At 37.7% G+C, this 18,711-nt stretch overlaps 1 protein-coding gene across 1 annotated transcript; it reads right to left on the bottom strand.

The window, feature by feature from the left end:
- Positions 1 to 93: 93 nt before the first annotated feature.
- On the bottom strand, positions 94 to 18,063 carry LOC124868170 (tensin-4-like). The gene is made up of 12 exons (XM_047365056.1): positions 18,032 to 18,063; positions 15,066 to 15,345; positions 10,918 to 11,269; positions 7,219 to 7,613; positions 6,988 to 7,119; positions 4,766 to 4,858; positions 3,053 to 3,130; positions 2,890 to 2,952; positions 2,322 to 2,493; positions 2,133 to 2,201; positions 1,992 to 2,021; positions 94 to 1,905 (listed from the first exon to the last, which is right to left on the bottom strand). Exons 2-12 carry the CDS (start codon positions 15,316 to 15,318, stop codon positions 1,773 to 1,775), a joined length of 1,770 nt encoding a protein of 589 aa, XP_047221012.1. The 5' UTR covers positions 15,319 to 15,345; positions 18,032 to 18,063; the 3' UTR covers positions 94 to 1,772.
- Positions 18,064 to 18,711: the final 648 nt, after the last annotated feature.

The raw sequence follows: 18,711 nt of genomic DNA on the forward strand, positions 1-18,711 counted from the left end.
ACAATGTCTTCCTTTGTGTTTACAAGTTGTTTTTTTTTCTTTTTACAATTTGTACTCTCATTGTTCAACTTCCACACAAGAACATCTGCAAGCTCAATTGTTCTACATCTTTATTTTTCTTGCAATGAAAAAAATACAAGTCAATATTTTTACAGAGAGTACCGAACAAGAAATACACTCAAACATATTTATGCTGTGAGGATATCTGCACAGATCCTTTGTGAAAATAAATGGACATATTAGAGTTTCAAGTCTAATTCCCTCAGTTACATAGTTTGAGTGATCAGTAGGGAGATAATTCTACACTCCATTGAACTTTTTCACATTTTGTCACATTACAACCACAAATGTTATGCATTTTATCAGGGTGGAAGTGAAAGAAAATGCAACTTAAATTTTACAAATATGATCTGAAAAAATATGTCCATTTGTATTATGCCCCCTTAGTCAACAGTTTGACAGGATTATTTCTTCATATGAATATGACTAATTGTTCTATTGTGGCTCTGGCTGTATGTTTAGTGTCGTTGTCCTGCTGGAAGGTGAACCTTAGTCTCAGAACCCTGGTGTGAAGTCTTTCCATCCTCCAACTGGTCTTTGCAACAACTCTGACCAGCTGTGCCATCCCTGCTGAAGAAAGGCATCCCTACAGCTGGATGCTGCCACCCCCGTATTTCACAGTGGGGGTGATATGTTCAGGGTGCTGTGCAGTTTCTGTTTTCCACGTTACAGAATTTTTCACAAATATGCAAAAGGTTTAATTTTGTGCTCTGTCCAGAACACATTCTTCCACATGCTTGCTGTGTCCTTTACATGGCTTGTGGCAACCCGCAAATTAGAATTTTTATGGTTTTTGTTCAATAACTGTTTTCTTCTTGCCAGATTTGTGGAATGTGTAACTTATAGTCAACAGATTGTCCCACCTTTACCTTGGATCTTCGCAGCTCCTCCAGAGTTATCATGTGCGCCTTGGGTTCTTCTCTGTTATTGGTTTTGCCATCTTATGTGGATGTCTTTGAATGTCTGCAATTGTGGCATGACCAAAGCATGGATTGTTGAGTGGTCCTTGAGATGTTGAATGCTTGAGAAACCGTTTTCCAACCTAAACATGCTTTGTCTAACCTAAACATGTTGCAGTGTAACCAACACCCTTCAGCCTTAGGGGTATTAGATTAAAGGGACTGGATACAAATGCATATGTGGCTTTTCAGATTTTTATTTATAAGAAATCATTTCACTTTACAATTATGCACTACTTTGTGTTGGCCTTTCACATAAAATCTCAATAAAATACATTAACATTTGAGGTCATTATATGACAAAATGTGTACAGTTAAAAGGGTGTAAATATTTTTGCAAGGTACAGTACATCACAAAACAATTGATATTCAGTTAAAGTGCTTGTTGCTGGAACTTTAAGACATAGAAAGTTGGATTAAACTTATTCTCTGGGGTAGGTGTTTTTTGTAGTATTTTTACCACCTGGGCAAATTATAAATCCGACACATCTTTTATTTGTTTCTCGATTTGTTATTTATAGCCTCGATTAAAAAAATACATTAATTTCTATGTGGGACTTTAAGAATCAGGTTGTGATCTTGAAATGTTATGCTTTAAGTCAGTTTTTCTTCTGGTATTTCAGTCCAGAAGAGATGGTAACTTGACCGGTTTATTAGCAGTATTGACACTGACTTTATCCAACATTTAGGAGCAGTCAGTCAAAGGCAGCGCAGCATAAAACAGGCAGTACGAGACTATCAGGGTTTGGTTATCTATTGCTTGGTTATGGCAGCCTGTATAAACTCCACAGTTTTGTTGCAGGGTTGCAGGGGGTCACACTCTGCAAAGATATGGCAAACATTTTCCACACTAGCTTCGGCACCTTTTGCCACAAAACCAAACATCCTGCAGAGAAGGGGAGAGAACTGATTAGATGAATTTGCACAAAAGTAACAACAGAAGCAGAAATATTATAGGTTGGTGTAGATTACCTTGCACCAAAACTTGTACCTTTAAACCATCTGCAGAAGAAACAAACAAATTTATGAGAACTAAGAGAAATGGAAAAGCACAAGAAAAATGCATGGTTCAAATTCTCTAAGTAAATCTGTGAACGTATTGTATAAACATACAGCCGATTGTCTGGATCTTTACCACTGTAGCTAAGCAAGTAAGCAGGATAGTGGCGTCTGAAGAAAAGCCTGCAACAAAAACAAGCTGTTTTTAGCAAAACTGTTGCAGACAAACCACACCTCACCACCCGCAGGATTTTGCTGCATTCTGTATGTGAAAATCTTAGTGGCAAGGATGCCTTTTCTTACTTCCTGTTGATATCAGTGAGTGTAACACCCTTCAGAGACACCTTCATATTGACAATGGTCGGTGCAAAGGAACCAGATGTCTTCTCAAGTGTTGAGGACACCGCCCTCTGCACGGCACAGGGGCCTGTCAGCATCTCGATGGGAACGGCATTCAGATAGACGAAATTGCAGGCTGCAAAAAAGATTTAGTCCATCCATTTAGTTCTCTTCTGCACTATTTTACAACTTAAGAACAGAAATGTGAAAATGCACAATAAAAGAAAATAACTTTTTAATTCCAATTGTTATGTTTAATTTATGGCAAACTTAAGGAACTTCAAATAGTTATTGCTTTGCATGGTCAGCTTCTATTTATTTCTTTGTCTAACCCTGACTTTTAGCCCTGCAAGATGTTATAACACAACTTGTGAAAACTTAAAATATGTTCTGGAATTGGTAATGCCAAGTAATGAAGTAATTGTCTTATTTTATGTTGTTCCACTCGTCACACTGAAGAACTTCTAAATAATGCACATACAAATATGACTCTGTTTTGTAATAGCACAATCAATATATTACATTGACTCACCTGTTCTACTTTTGTCCTCCGATGGTACATTTTCATTCACTTTCTCTGCTGTTATGCCCATATCTATAAACAAAATAGAAGAAAAACTCATAATTTTTTCTGGGGGGGGGGGGGGTACTTGCACCCAAATACACCAAAACATGTCTAGCAATACTGGACTCACCCTGGTAATTTAGTAGTAATCTGCAAGGTAACGCATAAGCAGAGATTGTGTGCTGGTAAACCAAAGCAGAGAGACTGCCTGCAAGAACGACCAAAATCAGTCAGAGATCAGTTTTACTTACATTTTTCAATCTAACATTAGCAAAACAATGATTTTGTTAAATAGCTGAATACACCACAAACATGGTATTTATTTATTTAACCAGGAATTCTAATTGACATTAGAAACTATAAAATCTTTGTATTTTACAAACATGTTTTCGATATATAGCCAAGCAAAAATATCCACCAAAAACTTGTCAAGTCTGGCCAGTAGTCAGCAAGATCAGTTTGAAATAAATATAATCTGGATTATTAGCAGGAACCCTTAGGTTTAAATGAGTCAAATAAGAAAAGATGAAACCAAAATAACAAGGTGTCGTAATTTTTATGAAATGCCAGAGGAAGCATTGAAGTGACTGGAGTTCTGTGGCTGTATGAAGCTCAGAGCTGCGTGCAGGCTCTACCCAATAGCCTGACTAATTAGCCAACTAATATCAATGTTAAATTTGTGTTGCTCAATAAAGAGCAGAACGACAAAGAAAGATAATAAACATAATCAATAAAACACATGGGATTTAACCAGTGTTTATTATAATTATTTAAGCTTAGGCCCATGCATGAAAGTAAAAAAAGCAATAAATGTGTTAAATGGCGTGTGCAAAATATGTAAAAAACTAAAATCTAAACAGGTGTGCCTCTATCTTCACTAAGTACATTCAAAGAGGCTACTAAATTTATCTTTCCAGAAATCAGCCATGACTTATAGACTGCCTGATCTTATCCCAAAATAAAATGAACATAACAATGAAAGTTTGTAAAAACTAAAAAGGTATGCCTTTACCAAGGATGTGAGATGATATTTGGATGAACTAGATTATACAGTCGAAGCATGTTTGACCAGGAAGAGAACTTGGAAGGTTTGCAGCCATAGAGCATACCCTTTCCACAGTAAGGATAATGTTTTTTGGTTGAGAAAATAACAAGACAAAACCGACATGATGCCAAAATTCTTAAAACAAGCCTGAAATTTCAGGATATCTTTCCATCTGAGGCAGAAATTCTTATTTAAATATCTCTTACGCTTAGCAACTCTTAGTTTCAATTTCCAATGATATGGAAGAATTTAAATAAATTGAAAAGAATAAGCATGCACTTATAGTACATAGACAGGATTAGGTGTTTCCCCTTCCACTTCCAATGAAAGAAACTGAGCAAAACTGAAAGTGACTGCAACATGCTCAAACATGAAAAAATATAAAATAAATGAACGTATATTTGCCCGTCCTCTGGGAACCATCAAGAAAGTTCCTTAACATAAGTGTGTATCTAGGTCCTCTAGTTCTGTGCCAGTCTAACTGCTGTATTCCACATTTTGAGGTTTAGAGTTAGATGATTTCTATCAGTCAACATCTACTGGAGCAGCCAGTGGAAACCTGGCATCTGTCTCGCACATTAAAATCCAACATGTCCAATACGAGCAAAAGGACAAAAACATACATCTTGATCATGCCTCTGTGGGTAGAAAGACAAACCTCAAAAACAAATTTCTGCTAGAAGACTTAGTCAAATTGCCCAAACATGAATCACATTTCATGCCATTAGCATGACCTGAATTTTAAACTCAGTGAGTTGTTTTTTAGTTTAAAAAGGAAAAAATGTTTAGTTTAGTCACCGAAGTATGGTTCCTGAGAAGAGCCTCTGATGCGAACTCCTTTAGCTGATGATTCAATCAGAAAGTGTCTGATAAGATCCGAGCTGCTCTCTCCTGTGTACAGAAAATCACAAATGGCACAAAAACTTTTGTTTTTGGTCAAGTAAAATATACAAAACACCTCATGAAAAAGAATTTTAACAAGTCTACTCAACACCGTTTAAGTAAGAGAAACCAAAGACTCAGAAGAAAACATTAACTTGGCTAACTACAATACAAATTACTGCATATCAAATTCAGACTATAAAAACAAAACAATAAAGATTCCTTCATAAATGGTTTCATGTTTTCAAGTCTTTTGCAGAGCAGCCCTGTGGTCTGGTGGTTAGCACCAAAACAAGATGTTCCTGGGTTCAAATCCTGGCCAGAGCCTTTCTGTGGAGCTAGAATGTTCTTTTCATGGTGTTTAGGTTTCTTCTTACAGTCAAAAGACCTCCATGTTAAGTTAAGTGGCCTTTCTAGACTGCCTATAGTTATTGGTGTGTGTCAGATGTGGAAAAATGTGTTGGTATCCTTTCAAAATCAACAAAGAAACCAAAACTGTCCTTGGATTATTATAAATTGTGAACAATGTGAAGATAAACAATTAAACAAAATTACAATAAGAAAAGAAAAAAAAGATGCTATCCTTAATTTGAAATATTGCAACAACCCTTTTTGCAGCAATCTCTGCCAACAAGCGATCTTTGACTACACAATGACACATTTGTACTAGAGAACAAGTAGTTCGGTTGTCCTGAGTAAACTGCTCAAATCATCTCAGGTTTGAAGGGTTGTGTTGACAGTTTTCACATCTTTCCTTAGATGTCGAAAAGTATCTGAGCTCAAGGAGAGTCTTTTTAGAGTGGTAAATTCTCGTTTTTTTTTTTTTTCGTACCCAGTCATATGTTCTTTTAGTTGTATGTTTATGAGCTTTCTGACAAACTGTATGTTTCACACCGACGTGCCTTCGTTGTCCTAAGGCTTCATGGATCTCTGCACCGATTCCAGGGTTCCCTGAGCCAGAAGCCAACAGATGTTTCACTACAGGTATGGTGTTCAGAGCTGATCCAACTGGCCACAACACCTGTGTTTTTGGAATGGGCGAAGTAGCTAACCGCTCAGAGTGGCACAGGCTGGAGGGTGGCATTTGGACTTGACAACAAAAGTTATGTCCATCGTTACATATCTGGATGTCCAGTTAATGGGCAGAAGGAGAAGGACCACATTGTGTGCTCACTATTAATTTCTTCCATTTCCACAAGGCTATGTTGCTGCAAGTTTTAAACCCGGAGGTTTTGCTGCCAACTCTGTAAGCTGGAACTTGAAGTTAAAGGTATTTTATGAAAACCTAGTTTAATGAAGATATTTATCTCCTCAGTTTTAATAACGTTCTTTTTAATCTTTTCATTTCAGCTCATTTGCAGGGTCTTTCTCTGTAAAGCTGAGTTCCTAAAAGTATTTTTTACTGCTTGATTCTCATATTTATTAGGGAATGATTAGCTTTCCGCAAACCTTTAATTCTTAACAATCTTAATTTACTGGCTAGCATTATGAATAAAACCTTCTTTTCAGATAGTGTAACTTGAAAATTCTCTTGTTTTTCCTTAATTGAAAACAGTTTCTCGCCAACTATCTATTTTGAAACAAGCATGAAGAGTGATGTGTTCCATATCCTGTGTTGTAATTAGGTTTAAAACATTGCAAATCTGTCAGAGATGTAAACCTCTAAATGGGTTCGTGATTGAGATTTTTTGTTTTGTGCTTTGGTTGCTTACAAAGCCATAAACAGCCAGTTTTCTTTGGTGTTTACACACTGTGCACTGTGGGTGGAAAATTCACTGGCACCGTCCCCTGCCTCATTGCAGACTGCAGCATGTCGTAAGACGACATCAACTTTCCTCAGTGCATTGTATTTTCAGTGTTTGTCTGGACGACAGACAATCTGTCTCCGTGTCCCTCTCTTCAGGGCTTCCAGAGCTATCAGTCCTTTTTAAAACGAGTTTCACTGCAAAGGTTCCATGGGAAATTAGGGCAGATATTTCTATAGAGGACAAGCTTTAGATATCAAGCTTCAAAAAGAATAAAGTGTAAAGAGGATGGATGGATGGATGGATGGATGGATGGATGGATGGATGGATGGATTTCCAGACTGTCTGTCTCTAAAGAACATAAAACATAAGCAGTCATAAGCAGAAGCTTACCAGGATAGGCAGCAGCTGTGAAGGTGGTGGGAGATTGGTCCACTTTCATGGCCAAACCAAAGCTTCCTCTGTAGGAGGTGCTGTCTCTCACTAAAAACATCCCAGCTTCCTTGTCCTTTAAAAGAGCATCAGCTGGAACAAAACAGTTTAGAAAAAAGGGCTTCAGGTTTATTCTTAAATCAATTGTTATTCACATCATTGTTCGTAGGACCAGCTTCAGGGCCACCCTACCTTCTGCTCTGCTGATGTGTGGACGAAACCAAAACTTTGAAGTGTCCATGACAAATTTCATAGATGGTTGGCTGCCACTGAAACTGGCTTGGAAACACTTCCGTCTTGAGGGAGAGGCGGGAATTTTCTGCATCAGGTCCGCTTCTGATCCAGAGATGTGCAGGTCTGACTGTGGTGCTCCATTGATCAGCAGCAAGGGAATATCCATATGGGAACCGGCGAGTGAAGCAGGACTGCTGTTTGTTCCTCTGTTGTGAAGTTCTTGTAGACAACCCTGCTTTGTCAGCGAGGGCCTTCTGTCAGATGACTGACACCTGGAGCCATCACTGAAGGAGCCTGAAGAGCAAGAATGGCAGGAGTCTGGAAAGTCTGCGTCTTCAGCCAAGGATAGGTTGCTGTACAGAGAGAAAAACCATAAATACCATCACAGTACTTTTATACTTTAGTTTGCTTATCTAAATAATAGCTTTGAATATGGGATTTCAAAACTTTTTATAACAAATACCCCATTAGTAAATCATGCTACTTTTAACTCTGCCTTTCATTCTTGCTTGGAAGTTAAAATTTCCAACTTCCAGACTGGAAAAAAGTTTCCTTAAGTCTGAATTCCAAGTAGGAATGTTGGAATATTTTACCAACCTGGACATCAAAATCCAAAATGGTGTCCACCCGTGTAAACACTGGTTTAAGCTACATTAATAAACTGTTTATTTGCATTTCTGTTAGTCTACTTTGTAGTGTTTTTCCAGAGTTTTCGGAACAGCAGCACTCCGCTTACAGGCTGCTCAGTTAAGCTAACCGATCAGTTGGACTGGGACTTCCCCAGTAACCACTGCCTGATCTTGGACTGGCTCTCTGGGATTTCCCGCTACCTGTTTTCTGTTTGTGGCAGCAAAAAGTGAACATAAAGCGTTTAGAAGGTACGTGGTGAATAACTGCAGGTACTAAAAAATAAAACGGAATATTTTACGCTAGAGTTTGTGACATTTTCAGTTACTGTAGGCATTAATTATTAACTGTTTCGCCCCAGTTCTGTAGGAAAAATATTTTAATGCAGTGCTGATGATCAGCGCACTTTAAATTTTCCATGTACATTAAAATACACATTTCCCTAAGACTGTCTTTTAATGTGAACCTAACTTAATGGAGTAGGAAATCTTTAATATTTTTAATTTTTCATAATTTTATGCAGAGAGCTCTGCAGGAGGAAAGACCACAGTTCCAGGTTTGGATGAAGTTTTCCAGAAGCTTAACGATCCTATTATCTGTCTAGGCATCTTCTACTTTATATAAATATTTGCTTATGATTAGACAGTCTATATATCAATTCCCTGTACTTCTGCACTAATTAGCGTTTTTTGTTTATTCTAATAATTAATTTTTTTACTAAGAATATTTTCTGTTATCTGAAATGAGTTTACCTGATAATAATAAAAGAAAAAGAAAATTGTGTTTATCAGTGTTTAGTACTTATTGTAAATGAATTATGCAGTTGTACAGCAACAACTCTGACCAGATGCAGGTTTGTAAAAAATTAAATGTAAAATAATGATTTAAACTTTTCCTGCTTACGGATCCAGTGCAACTTGACTAATAGAAGGAATTAATCAACTGTATAACTCTAAAGCTGCTCATCATCTTTTATTTATTAGTTGAAACAAAAAGATCATTTACTAACTTATAGTCTTTAAATGGAGAAGTGTTGTGCAGTTTTCTTCTCAACATCCCCATACAAAGAAGATGTTAGCAGTAGTCTGATGAAGGAAGTCTGACTGACTGACTGACTAAAGTATTTTAAACTCTGGCTGAAATTTAAGAAATGGGAAGTCTCGTAAAGGCCGAGTAAAAGCCCAGATCTTGAGCTCACTGAGATATTGTGGGGTGACTTGAAACAGGCTGTACATGCAAAAAAAAAAAAATAAAAACATCAAATAACTCATGACTAAAAGCAATGAGTAGATCAAACTTTTCTCAGATAGATGTCAGAGACTAGAATAAAGCTACAAGAACCATCTCACTGAATTTATTTCAGCCAGAGTAATTGAAACTCACAATTTGACATTTACTTTAACAGGCATTGTTTATTGCTACTTTAATATTAGCAGCTGCTTGCTTCTGAGGTGGAGTTAAACATAATGCACACCGAGTGTTTTTTTCCTGTGGTTGCTTGTGAGCAAAACACTAAACTTTGCCCTCCTCTCCACTGTCCCCCGAATATGTTTAGTTGCTTGAAGTATATATGTATATATCATTTATATAATATTAGATATGTATTTGATATATATACTAGATCAGATTGTGCCAAGTTTTAACAGATCTTTTTTTAGTGTTTAATAAACCACTGAGAATCTCTTAATCCTAAACCTGTCATCTTGCTGAATCCTTCAAAACCCTCAGACCTTTCAGATCACCTGCAAGGAACATGTAACTTTTACATAATGCCTGCATTTGTTTATAATTTGTAAATAATTTGTTTATAAAATATAAAAATCTCCATATTTGTGCGGACACCCTTTTATTGCCTAAAATTAACAAGACAATTTGTTTTTCACAATTATATATTTTTAAAATGGTTTAAAGTTTTATTCACCTATTAAAAACTTGTTTATCAGCTTTTTTCTAATTTAGGTTATTGATTGAATTCTTTTTAGACATTTGTTTTAACAGTATAGCTGTGTTATTTTTATTTATATTTTTTATATATTATGACTATATATATTGACTATTTTTATTCATTGGCTATATTCATATAACAACAAATATTGAATTAATTTCAACCCAATTAAAAAAGGGTTGAATAAAATAATATATTTAAACATTTATAGTATTTATTAGTGGAGTTTATGAAAGGAACACTAAATCTGAATTCTTGGACATTTTACCATTAAACCAATATTTTTCCAGATGCTTTTCGTTAACCATATTTTAAAATCTGCAGTACCTCAAAATGTTTTATTTATAACTGCCTCTATCCATTTCACATAGTCTGTTTATGCCTGCTGTGTGTCTCTGCCCTGCTGTGTTAGACAGCCTCTGAAAAAGAGAGGGGTGTGTCTGTTTTTACCTATCGCTACTGCAGTCTGTGGGAGTTTCAGCCAGGCAGATACCCGAGTGAGCCACACGAACGGCGTGGATTTTTTTTTTAAGCGCGATCCGAACTAGCCCTTGGTGCCACCCCTCAGCGATCGCTGGGCTGGGCAGGCCAGGCCACCGGGAAATGGCCAGTCCACTCTTGATGGGAGCTAAATGCAGGTCAATTTTTAATCCTGAAAGCCTGTTAGAGACTTCAAAAGACCTTCTAGTAGGACAACGACCCTAAACATACACAGCCAGAGCTACAGCAGGATGGTTTAGGTGTAGTAGAATGGCCCAGTCAAAGTCCATACCTAAATACAATTGAGAATCAGTGACAAGACTTGGAAATTGATGTTCAAAGATGCCTTCCATCCAATCTGACTGAGCTTGAGCCATTGTGCTAAGAGGAATGTGCAGAAACTTCAGTTTGCAGATGTCCAATGATGTCCTGACTCAGGGAAGCTGAGTACAAATGCATGTCACATTTTTCAGACGTTAAATTGAGAAAAGAGTTTAAACCCTGTATCATTTGTCATTTTACTTTGCAATCATCCACTACTTTGTGTTGGTCTATGAACTAAAATACCAATCAAACACACACACACAGTTTAAGTTGGTTTTCACCTGCCCATAATGTAGCTGGTATCTGAACATGTGGACGTGGAGAGGAGCGAGGTGGCACTGTTTCTGTTGGAGCTCAACAGGTGCAATGATCCTGAGGAAAAGGCCGAGTCATTTTTTGGTGAGGGGTTCTTCCTGGGAGCACTTCCAAATGGAAGGGGCGGCAGGGAGGATGTAGGGGAGCTGGAGAATACCAGTGTGCCACTGGGACTGCATCTCAGACTGCTGGATGTTAGGATGGGGATACTGGGAGACACAGTAGGCACTGATACTGCAGGCGATGAGCTGGGAGGACATCCTCTGGGAATCAGCACACAGTGGGAAGGGCCATCTGAGTCATTTGAGCACAAGGAGTCTGAGGACGGAAAGAATAGTCTTGGTTAAGACGTCTTTAAAGGGTTTTACAGTTACATAACAAAAAATATGAAAGCTCTCCATGACCCAGAACATGTTTGAATGATTTTCATTGGCCTAATATGGGTTAGGCCCTTTTTCTATAAACACAGAAATTACGCTGTTAGAGATATTCACATTTATCTTGTAGGAACATGCAGAGGAGACCGTCGTTTCCAAACTAATTGCGTTTCCAAGGCACATTTCTGTTGTTGCAATAACAGAAAATGAGAGGAGTCTCAGCTTGTTCCTGGACTGTCGAGAATGTGTCTGCTTCATTGTGGTGATGAGCACAGAGTGAACATATGCCTGCAGGAAAAAAAACTTTCATTCCAGTCACCATTAAAGTAAGGTGGCTTTTGAAATCGAAGTGACAAAAATGACCAACATTGTCATAGACAACACTGTGACTACATGCAGCCTGACATGCTGATGCAATGAGAAATGTTGTAGAAATGGGAAATGAGAACTCATCAACACGCTACAGAAATTCTCTCTTCTCTTTTTAAAATACATATTTAAAATTCTCAACCACTGCTGATTTCCTGTAAACCTTTTTCACCTCTATCCCACTTAACAGTTTCAAGAAATGCGAGCTAAACATCTTTCCAAAAAAGCAAGAGAAACAGGAAATCTATTTTCATACTATCTTGCCTCTTGTACACAGTTTCTGATGGCAGCAGTTTGAGCGGAGGCTTCGCTGTACCACATGATTATGTGGTTAACTTTTGTGTCAGGGTGTTCTTGTAGTCTGGGCAGATGTGATACAATGAAAACATGATTAAAAATATTTAATATTTCACAAAAGGTGTGTACATTTTAAAAGCTTCTGGCAATATGTACGGCAGATATCACGACTGTGCCTGTGAGGTAATCAGTTAATTTAAATAAAATACTGTTATTCATTCTGACCATGTGTCTGAACATGTTTATTTTCTTTCACTTATTGGGATGTCCATTCAATGGGGGATAAGGATTGCTAGAACATGTACAACCAATTGTACATGTTAGCCAACCAATACAGCTGGGTTGGCTAACAAGGCTGAAGTCGGTATGTGATTTGAGATTCCCATTCAGTGCTTCATTTTGCTAGTGTTTCTGAAGGACTCTCGACTGTGTTTGATCATTGCTAAAAAAAATGCTAAAAATGTGAACTGTATTTTTCTACACTAAAAACTATTTAAACAAAGTTTGAGATTTATGTCTCGCATATACTGGACATGGCATTGTTTTAAATGCAAACTGCCGATGTTAACTCCCTCTCTATTTCCATTTTGTACCACTGAATCATTTTTTAACCATACCATCTTTTTAACCACACATTTTTTTTCATTTTATGGATTATGGAGATACATGATAAAACATTCTTTATTTCAGCTGTGCATCACTAACTGAAAACATTGTATTACACTTTATTTATTGCTGTTCTGATTCTGGTTAGGGCCTGTTGACTCTTATGAAATATGACAGATTATGATCAAACCATTATAACACTTCCAGTAGATATTTTTTAGTCATATAACCAAAATTTCTTAGTAGTTGTCTAAGTGGGCATGAAAAGCAGGTACGAATTGATGAGTAAAGTATGACTAATAATGTGTGGAAAAGCAAGACTTTTAGCTGCTTCCATTCACTATTGTTTTCAACAACCACTGGAAGACTGGCCTTTAAAGGTATAAAGGTGCAAAATGATGAAGGTTGGAAGGACCACCAATGTATTAGGAAAACATAAACCTGTTTGGATAAAAATATGCTAATAACTATGACATTTAAACTCTTGAGGAATAGGTCATTTTAAAACAGATTTAAATCTTGTTTGACTTATATGTGAAGGTCAATTTTTAAAGTTAAGATAACCCTGTAACATCATGCTGCTTGGACCTTTGCAGAGGTCTCTACAGGTCCTTCTCAAAATATTAGCATATTGTGATAAAGTTCATTATTTTCCATAATGTCATGATGAAAATTTAACATTCATATATTTTAGATTCATTGCACACTAACTGAAATATTTCAGGTCTTTTATTGTCTTAATACGGATGATTTTGACATACAGCTCATGAAAACCCAAAATTCCTATCTCACAAAATTAGCATATTTTATCTGACCAATAAAAGAAAAGTGTTTTTAATACAAAAAACGTCAACCTTCAAATAATCATGTACAGTTATGCACTCAATACTTGGTTGGGAATCCTTTTGCAGAAATGACTGCTTCAATGCGGCGTGGCATGGAGGCAATCAGCCTGTGGCACTGCTGAGGTCTTATGGAGGCCCAGGATGCTTCGATAGCGGCCTTTAGCTCATCCAGAGTGTTGGGTCTTGAGTCTCTCAACGTTCTCTTCACAATATCCCACAGATTCTCTATGGGGTTCAGGTCAGGAGAGTTGGCAGGCCAATTGAGCACAGCGATACCATGGTCAGTAAACCATTTACCAGTGGTTTTGGCACTGTGAGCAGGTGCCAGGTCGTGCTGAAAAATGAAATCTTCATCTCCATAAAGCTTTTCAGCAGATGGAAGCATGAAGTGCTCCAAAATCTTCTGATAGCTAGCTGCATTGACCCTGCCCTTGATAAAACACAGTGGACCAACACCAGCAGCTGACACGGCACCCCAGACCATCACTGACTGTGGGTACTTGACACTGGACTTCTGGCATTTTGGCATTTCCTTCTCCCCAGTCTTCCTCCAGACTCTGGCACCTTGATTTCCGAATGACGTGCAGAATTTGCTTTCATCCGAAAAAAGTACTTTGGACCACTGAGCAACAGTCCATTGCTGCTTCTCTGTAGCCCAGGTCAGGCGCTTCTGCCGCTGTTTCTGGTTCAAAAGTGGCTTGACCTGGGGAATGCGGCACCTGTAGCCCATTTCCTGCACACGCCTGTGCAAGGTGGCTCTGGATGTTTCTACTCCAGACTCAGTCCACTGCTTCCGCAGGTCCCCCAAGGTCTGGAATCGGCCCTTCTCCACAATCTTCCTCAGGGTCCGGTCACCTCTTCTTGTTGTGCAGCGTTTTCTGCCACACTTTTTCCTTCCCACAGACTTCCCACTGAGGTGCCTTGATACAGCACTCTGGGAACAGCCTATTCGTTCAGAAATTTCTTTCTGTGTCTTACCCTCTTGCTTGAGGGTGTCAATAGTGGCCTTCTGGACAGCAGTCAGGTCGGCAGTCTGCCATTGCACATTAGAACGTCTTCTTCATTTAAAACCCCATTTTCATTCACTGGCTTTCTAACCTGTCCAATCAGATGCTTTTTCTTTGTGTGATTTCATCCTGTTGTCTTGGATATTCTATGTGTTGTAGCGCACTTTTTGTCTTTAAATGTGCTTTATAAATAAATTGACTTTAATGATTATTGTAATAGTGTTAGGACCTCACAAAACATATTAACATTCAGTGGCATGGATTTTATTTTGTTATTTTAACGTATCTCTTTTTTTTCTTTAGTTCCTTTTTCATTTGAAACCATCACCATGTTTTCTCAACCTGGTTCAAAGGTGAGAAAGGATTGTAGTCTGCCTTCCCTTTTTGTTTTATTTTTAAAAGATTAGCAGATTAATGTCTATTCACTACTGTAGAGTTTGGTACAAAGCGGTAATACAGAAATGGAGTAAGGAATCTACTAAGCCTAATGAGAATGTGTATGCTGGGCAGAGAAGATGCTGCACTGTGATATATTTCTCTATTTTCCTAAGAAAAACAATTGACCCAATTTTAGAATTAAGTTCTAATTTAGGAACAAGGAGCCGTCATGTACCTGTTGGAGGGCTTGTACAAGTGGGGCTCTTGTTGACCTGGATTGGTTCAAAAGTGGGATCCAGTTCCAGCATGAGTTGATTGAGATTTTCCAAGGTCATGTCGAGATCAGGGTCATCAACCTCACAGTTTGGCATTGAGAGACCAGGGGGCTGAGGGACATTATCCTGAGAAGAGTGAAGGCGGATAGTTTGACCAACTCTCAGAACATGGCAGGGTATCACGTGGGACATGCCTTCAGCTGTAGGCATCATAGTAGGGAGAATCAATGTCTTCTTAAGCTGCAAAAGACACAAAAAGAAAGATTAGGTTACAGTGGCTGTTACTCTGTGCACAAAATGTCCATTATATATTTCTTTGAAACATACAAATTCATGCTTTTCTGCAGTGACAGTAGGAAAAACATAGAATCAGCTTGAAACTCGTTGTTAGGAAAAATAAAGAAAACAATACTTATGCAACAGTGTGTGAGTCATGGGACTGAGCAACATTTTTATTCTCTGTCCCTCGTTCACAGGCAGAGATAATAAACTACATTTTAAAGTCAACACTGCAGGATGGGCACCATTCTAAGATCTGGCTGGGAAGAAATATACATGGTTCTTACCATTGGGGCTGTTTAGTGTATTGATCAACTGTAGATAAACTGTTTACTCTCTTTACTTCTATTCCTCAGCGGCATCTCAATAAAATACCATATCATCTGGAGGTTTATTTATTTCAGTAAATAAATCCAAACATGAAACTCTTATGTAGGTTTCGTATTGACATGGTGGTCTATTTACAGCATTTATTTCTGTTAATTTGAATATTACAGCAAATTACAGGATTACAGCAAATGAAAACCCAGAATTCACCTAATTTGAACATTTGAAAATTACAGAGACCAATAAACCAAATTTTAAATCCAAAATGTGAAGATTGCTGACTTGACAGTTGTCCGGCAGACAGTAAATGGCACCTTCTGCAAGGAGAAAATTATTTTTAAAGAACCTGGCTGTTCAAACAGTGCTAATCCAACCAGCAGGATTACCACGGTTTTCAGAGAGTTGTGAGGTAAACCCTGTTAAAGAGTTTTAGGTAGAATCACAAGGCATGGACTGCAGCTAGGGTCAAAGCTTCAAGACCGACCACACAAGGGTGTACCCAGAACGCGAGCTCCAGCCGTCACCTTCCTTGTTTTAAGTCCCGCCTAAACCAGAGACAATGTCAGAAATTTCTTACCTTGGCTAAGAAAAGCTAGGTTTGGACTCTTGCTCAGTGATCTAAAGCCCTCTTTTTAGATAAAAGAAAGTCAATGTGTCAGGGTCTGCAGAAAGGGTGGAGAGGGACAAAATTTTAGAGCTCTTCATGTGTCCCTCTGCTGCCAAGCCTTCTGGAGATGCTGATCTCATTTTTCTGCAGAACTTGGTAGGTGCCCACACTGCCAAAGGTGCCAATTCCTGCGTTAATGACCATGGTATCACTGTAATTACTTGGCCATTAAGCTCACTTGACATAAACAGAGAATCTATTTAGGCTGCCATAACACCTCAGCAGAGCCTCAGGCTGATCATTCATGCAACAGTAACCCCCGCCAAGTATTCAGTGCAAGTATTCAGTGCATACACCGTGGACTACACGCACACTTTTCAGAAGTCCCATCATTTCTGCATTAAGCCATTTTGTTATTGGTTTTCTGTAATATTAACATTTTCTGAGAAAATGAGCTTTGGGGTTTTATGAGCCATAAACTATTTTTATCAAAATATAAATAATGGACAATTGAAATATATACCTATTTTTGTAATAAATCTATACAACAGACAAATTGTACTTTAACTGAGTTGTTGAATAAACTGACATTGTTATGATCAGTTGAGATGCACCTCTTAGCACACTAGGAAAACAATAGATAAGTCACAGAAATTCACCTTACTCTTTGCAGATTTAAGCAAAGGTTCATGGAAAGTAGAAGTAATAAAAGCTAATTCCAGCTAAAAGAACTGCATTCCTGCTGAAACTGTAAAAGGTAATGCTTGAAAGGTCATAGCAACTGAGATACCAAAATTCACCAAACTGTGCAAAACACTTTGCCATCAACCAAGTGCAAGTCATGTTTCAAGAATTAAAAAGACAGTGTTTACAGTGGCAACCTGTGATAAGTATTATTTTGTTAATTTAAGGTGTAAATTACATAATTTTTGGACTTCTTTTCAGCCATGTTGACAACATAGTTCCTCAAACAGATGTAATCATTGTGTTACAGTGGGCTGGGTTGGATCAGGTCACAGTAAGTCAGTCCTCGAGGAATATCTTTGTCATCTCATGTATAAAACCACTAAGTGAGTAATTACGCCCTGCACAGGTGATGCATTCAGGCGCTGAAATCTTACAGAGCCTGAGTAACACAGAGGAGGATCCACACCCTGTGACTGCTTGCCAAGTACTTCAGACAGGGCGTGGCGCAGTGAGTAACTCAAGTGATTGGTTGTTACCATGACTACATAGGTGTTTGCCCTGCAACAGTTCAGCCTAAAGGACTGTCATTTTAAAGGTGGGGAACAAATGAACATTTACACTCTTATTATAATTACCATTATTTTGAACTTCCTCTACTTTTTTGCGGTCAGCCAGTTTGCTTGTGTCCAAGACAAGTACATGCATGAGGCAGAAGATGCCTAGGCCTGCTAGAATTCAGCTTTAAAGTACACAGATATATATATATATATATATATATAATTTTTTTATTCTATAAAATACCTTTTTTGAGTCTTTGAGTTTGAAGAATATTGAAAGGGGAATTCCTTATGCATATGAACAAAGCAAATATTTAATACTGTAACGAAATAATCGCTTTAATACTGCCCGCCTTTGCTTCCAGATTTATACCAAATTGCATACAGTTTAAATATGAATATAATTTGTATAAAACTAAAAACCTCTACTTCAATATTCTGTACATCAACATTAAAAAGGTTTTCTTACCTTGAATTCGTTAGCTCAGGTTTTTGTTGTTACTTTCTGATAAACCTTCCACCTCTCATGTTGCAGGCTTTTATTAACACAATCCCAACCCTTTTCCCTGGGAGCCTATCAGCAGCTAAGGCTCAGCGGTCCCTGCCTTTCAAGCTAATTATATCATATTACCAGAGTTGCATGTATGGCTGGAGGGTTGTTTTTTTTTATTCCCAACAGTGAAATCAGAGCATACAGAACTAAACCCATGTTTCTTACCAATGCTTCAAACATGGACAGCATAGTGAAATATTAACCTCTGATAAACAAACATATGCCTTATTTGACAATGAAAACACAAACTGCATGATTAATCTCAGTCCATGAAATTTAATCAGAACTGCTATAAAAAATGCCTCTTTGTTGAAGTGACAGATTTCACTAAAACATTTGTTCTTATGTTTGCTATTCATGTCTGCACTTCTATTTGTCTAACACTTCAAGTTCTAAGCAACCCAAAGTGTTCAATAGAACATAAATAAGACATAATTAAACACACAAGAACAGAAAAGAAAACAGAATAAAAATAATAATTAGAAGAGCAGGGTAAAAAAGCTATGATCAAAGATTTCCTCGTTAATCTTTTTGACTTTGCTTAACTTCTAAATACCTTTAGAATAAGTTGCTTAAGGAAACCTGGCAGCTGGAAG

This window comes from Girardinichthys multiradiatus, chromosome 5 (genome assembly GCF_021462225.1).
Source record: "Girardinichthys multiradiatus isolate DD_20200921_A chromosome 5, DD_fGirMul_XY1, whole genome shotgun sequence".
Taxonomy (NCBI): domain Eukaryota; kingdom Metazoa; phylum Chordata; class Actinopteri; order Cyprinodontiformes; family Goodeidae; genus Girardinichthys; species Girardinichthys multiradiatus.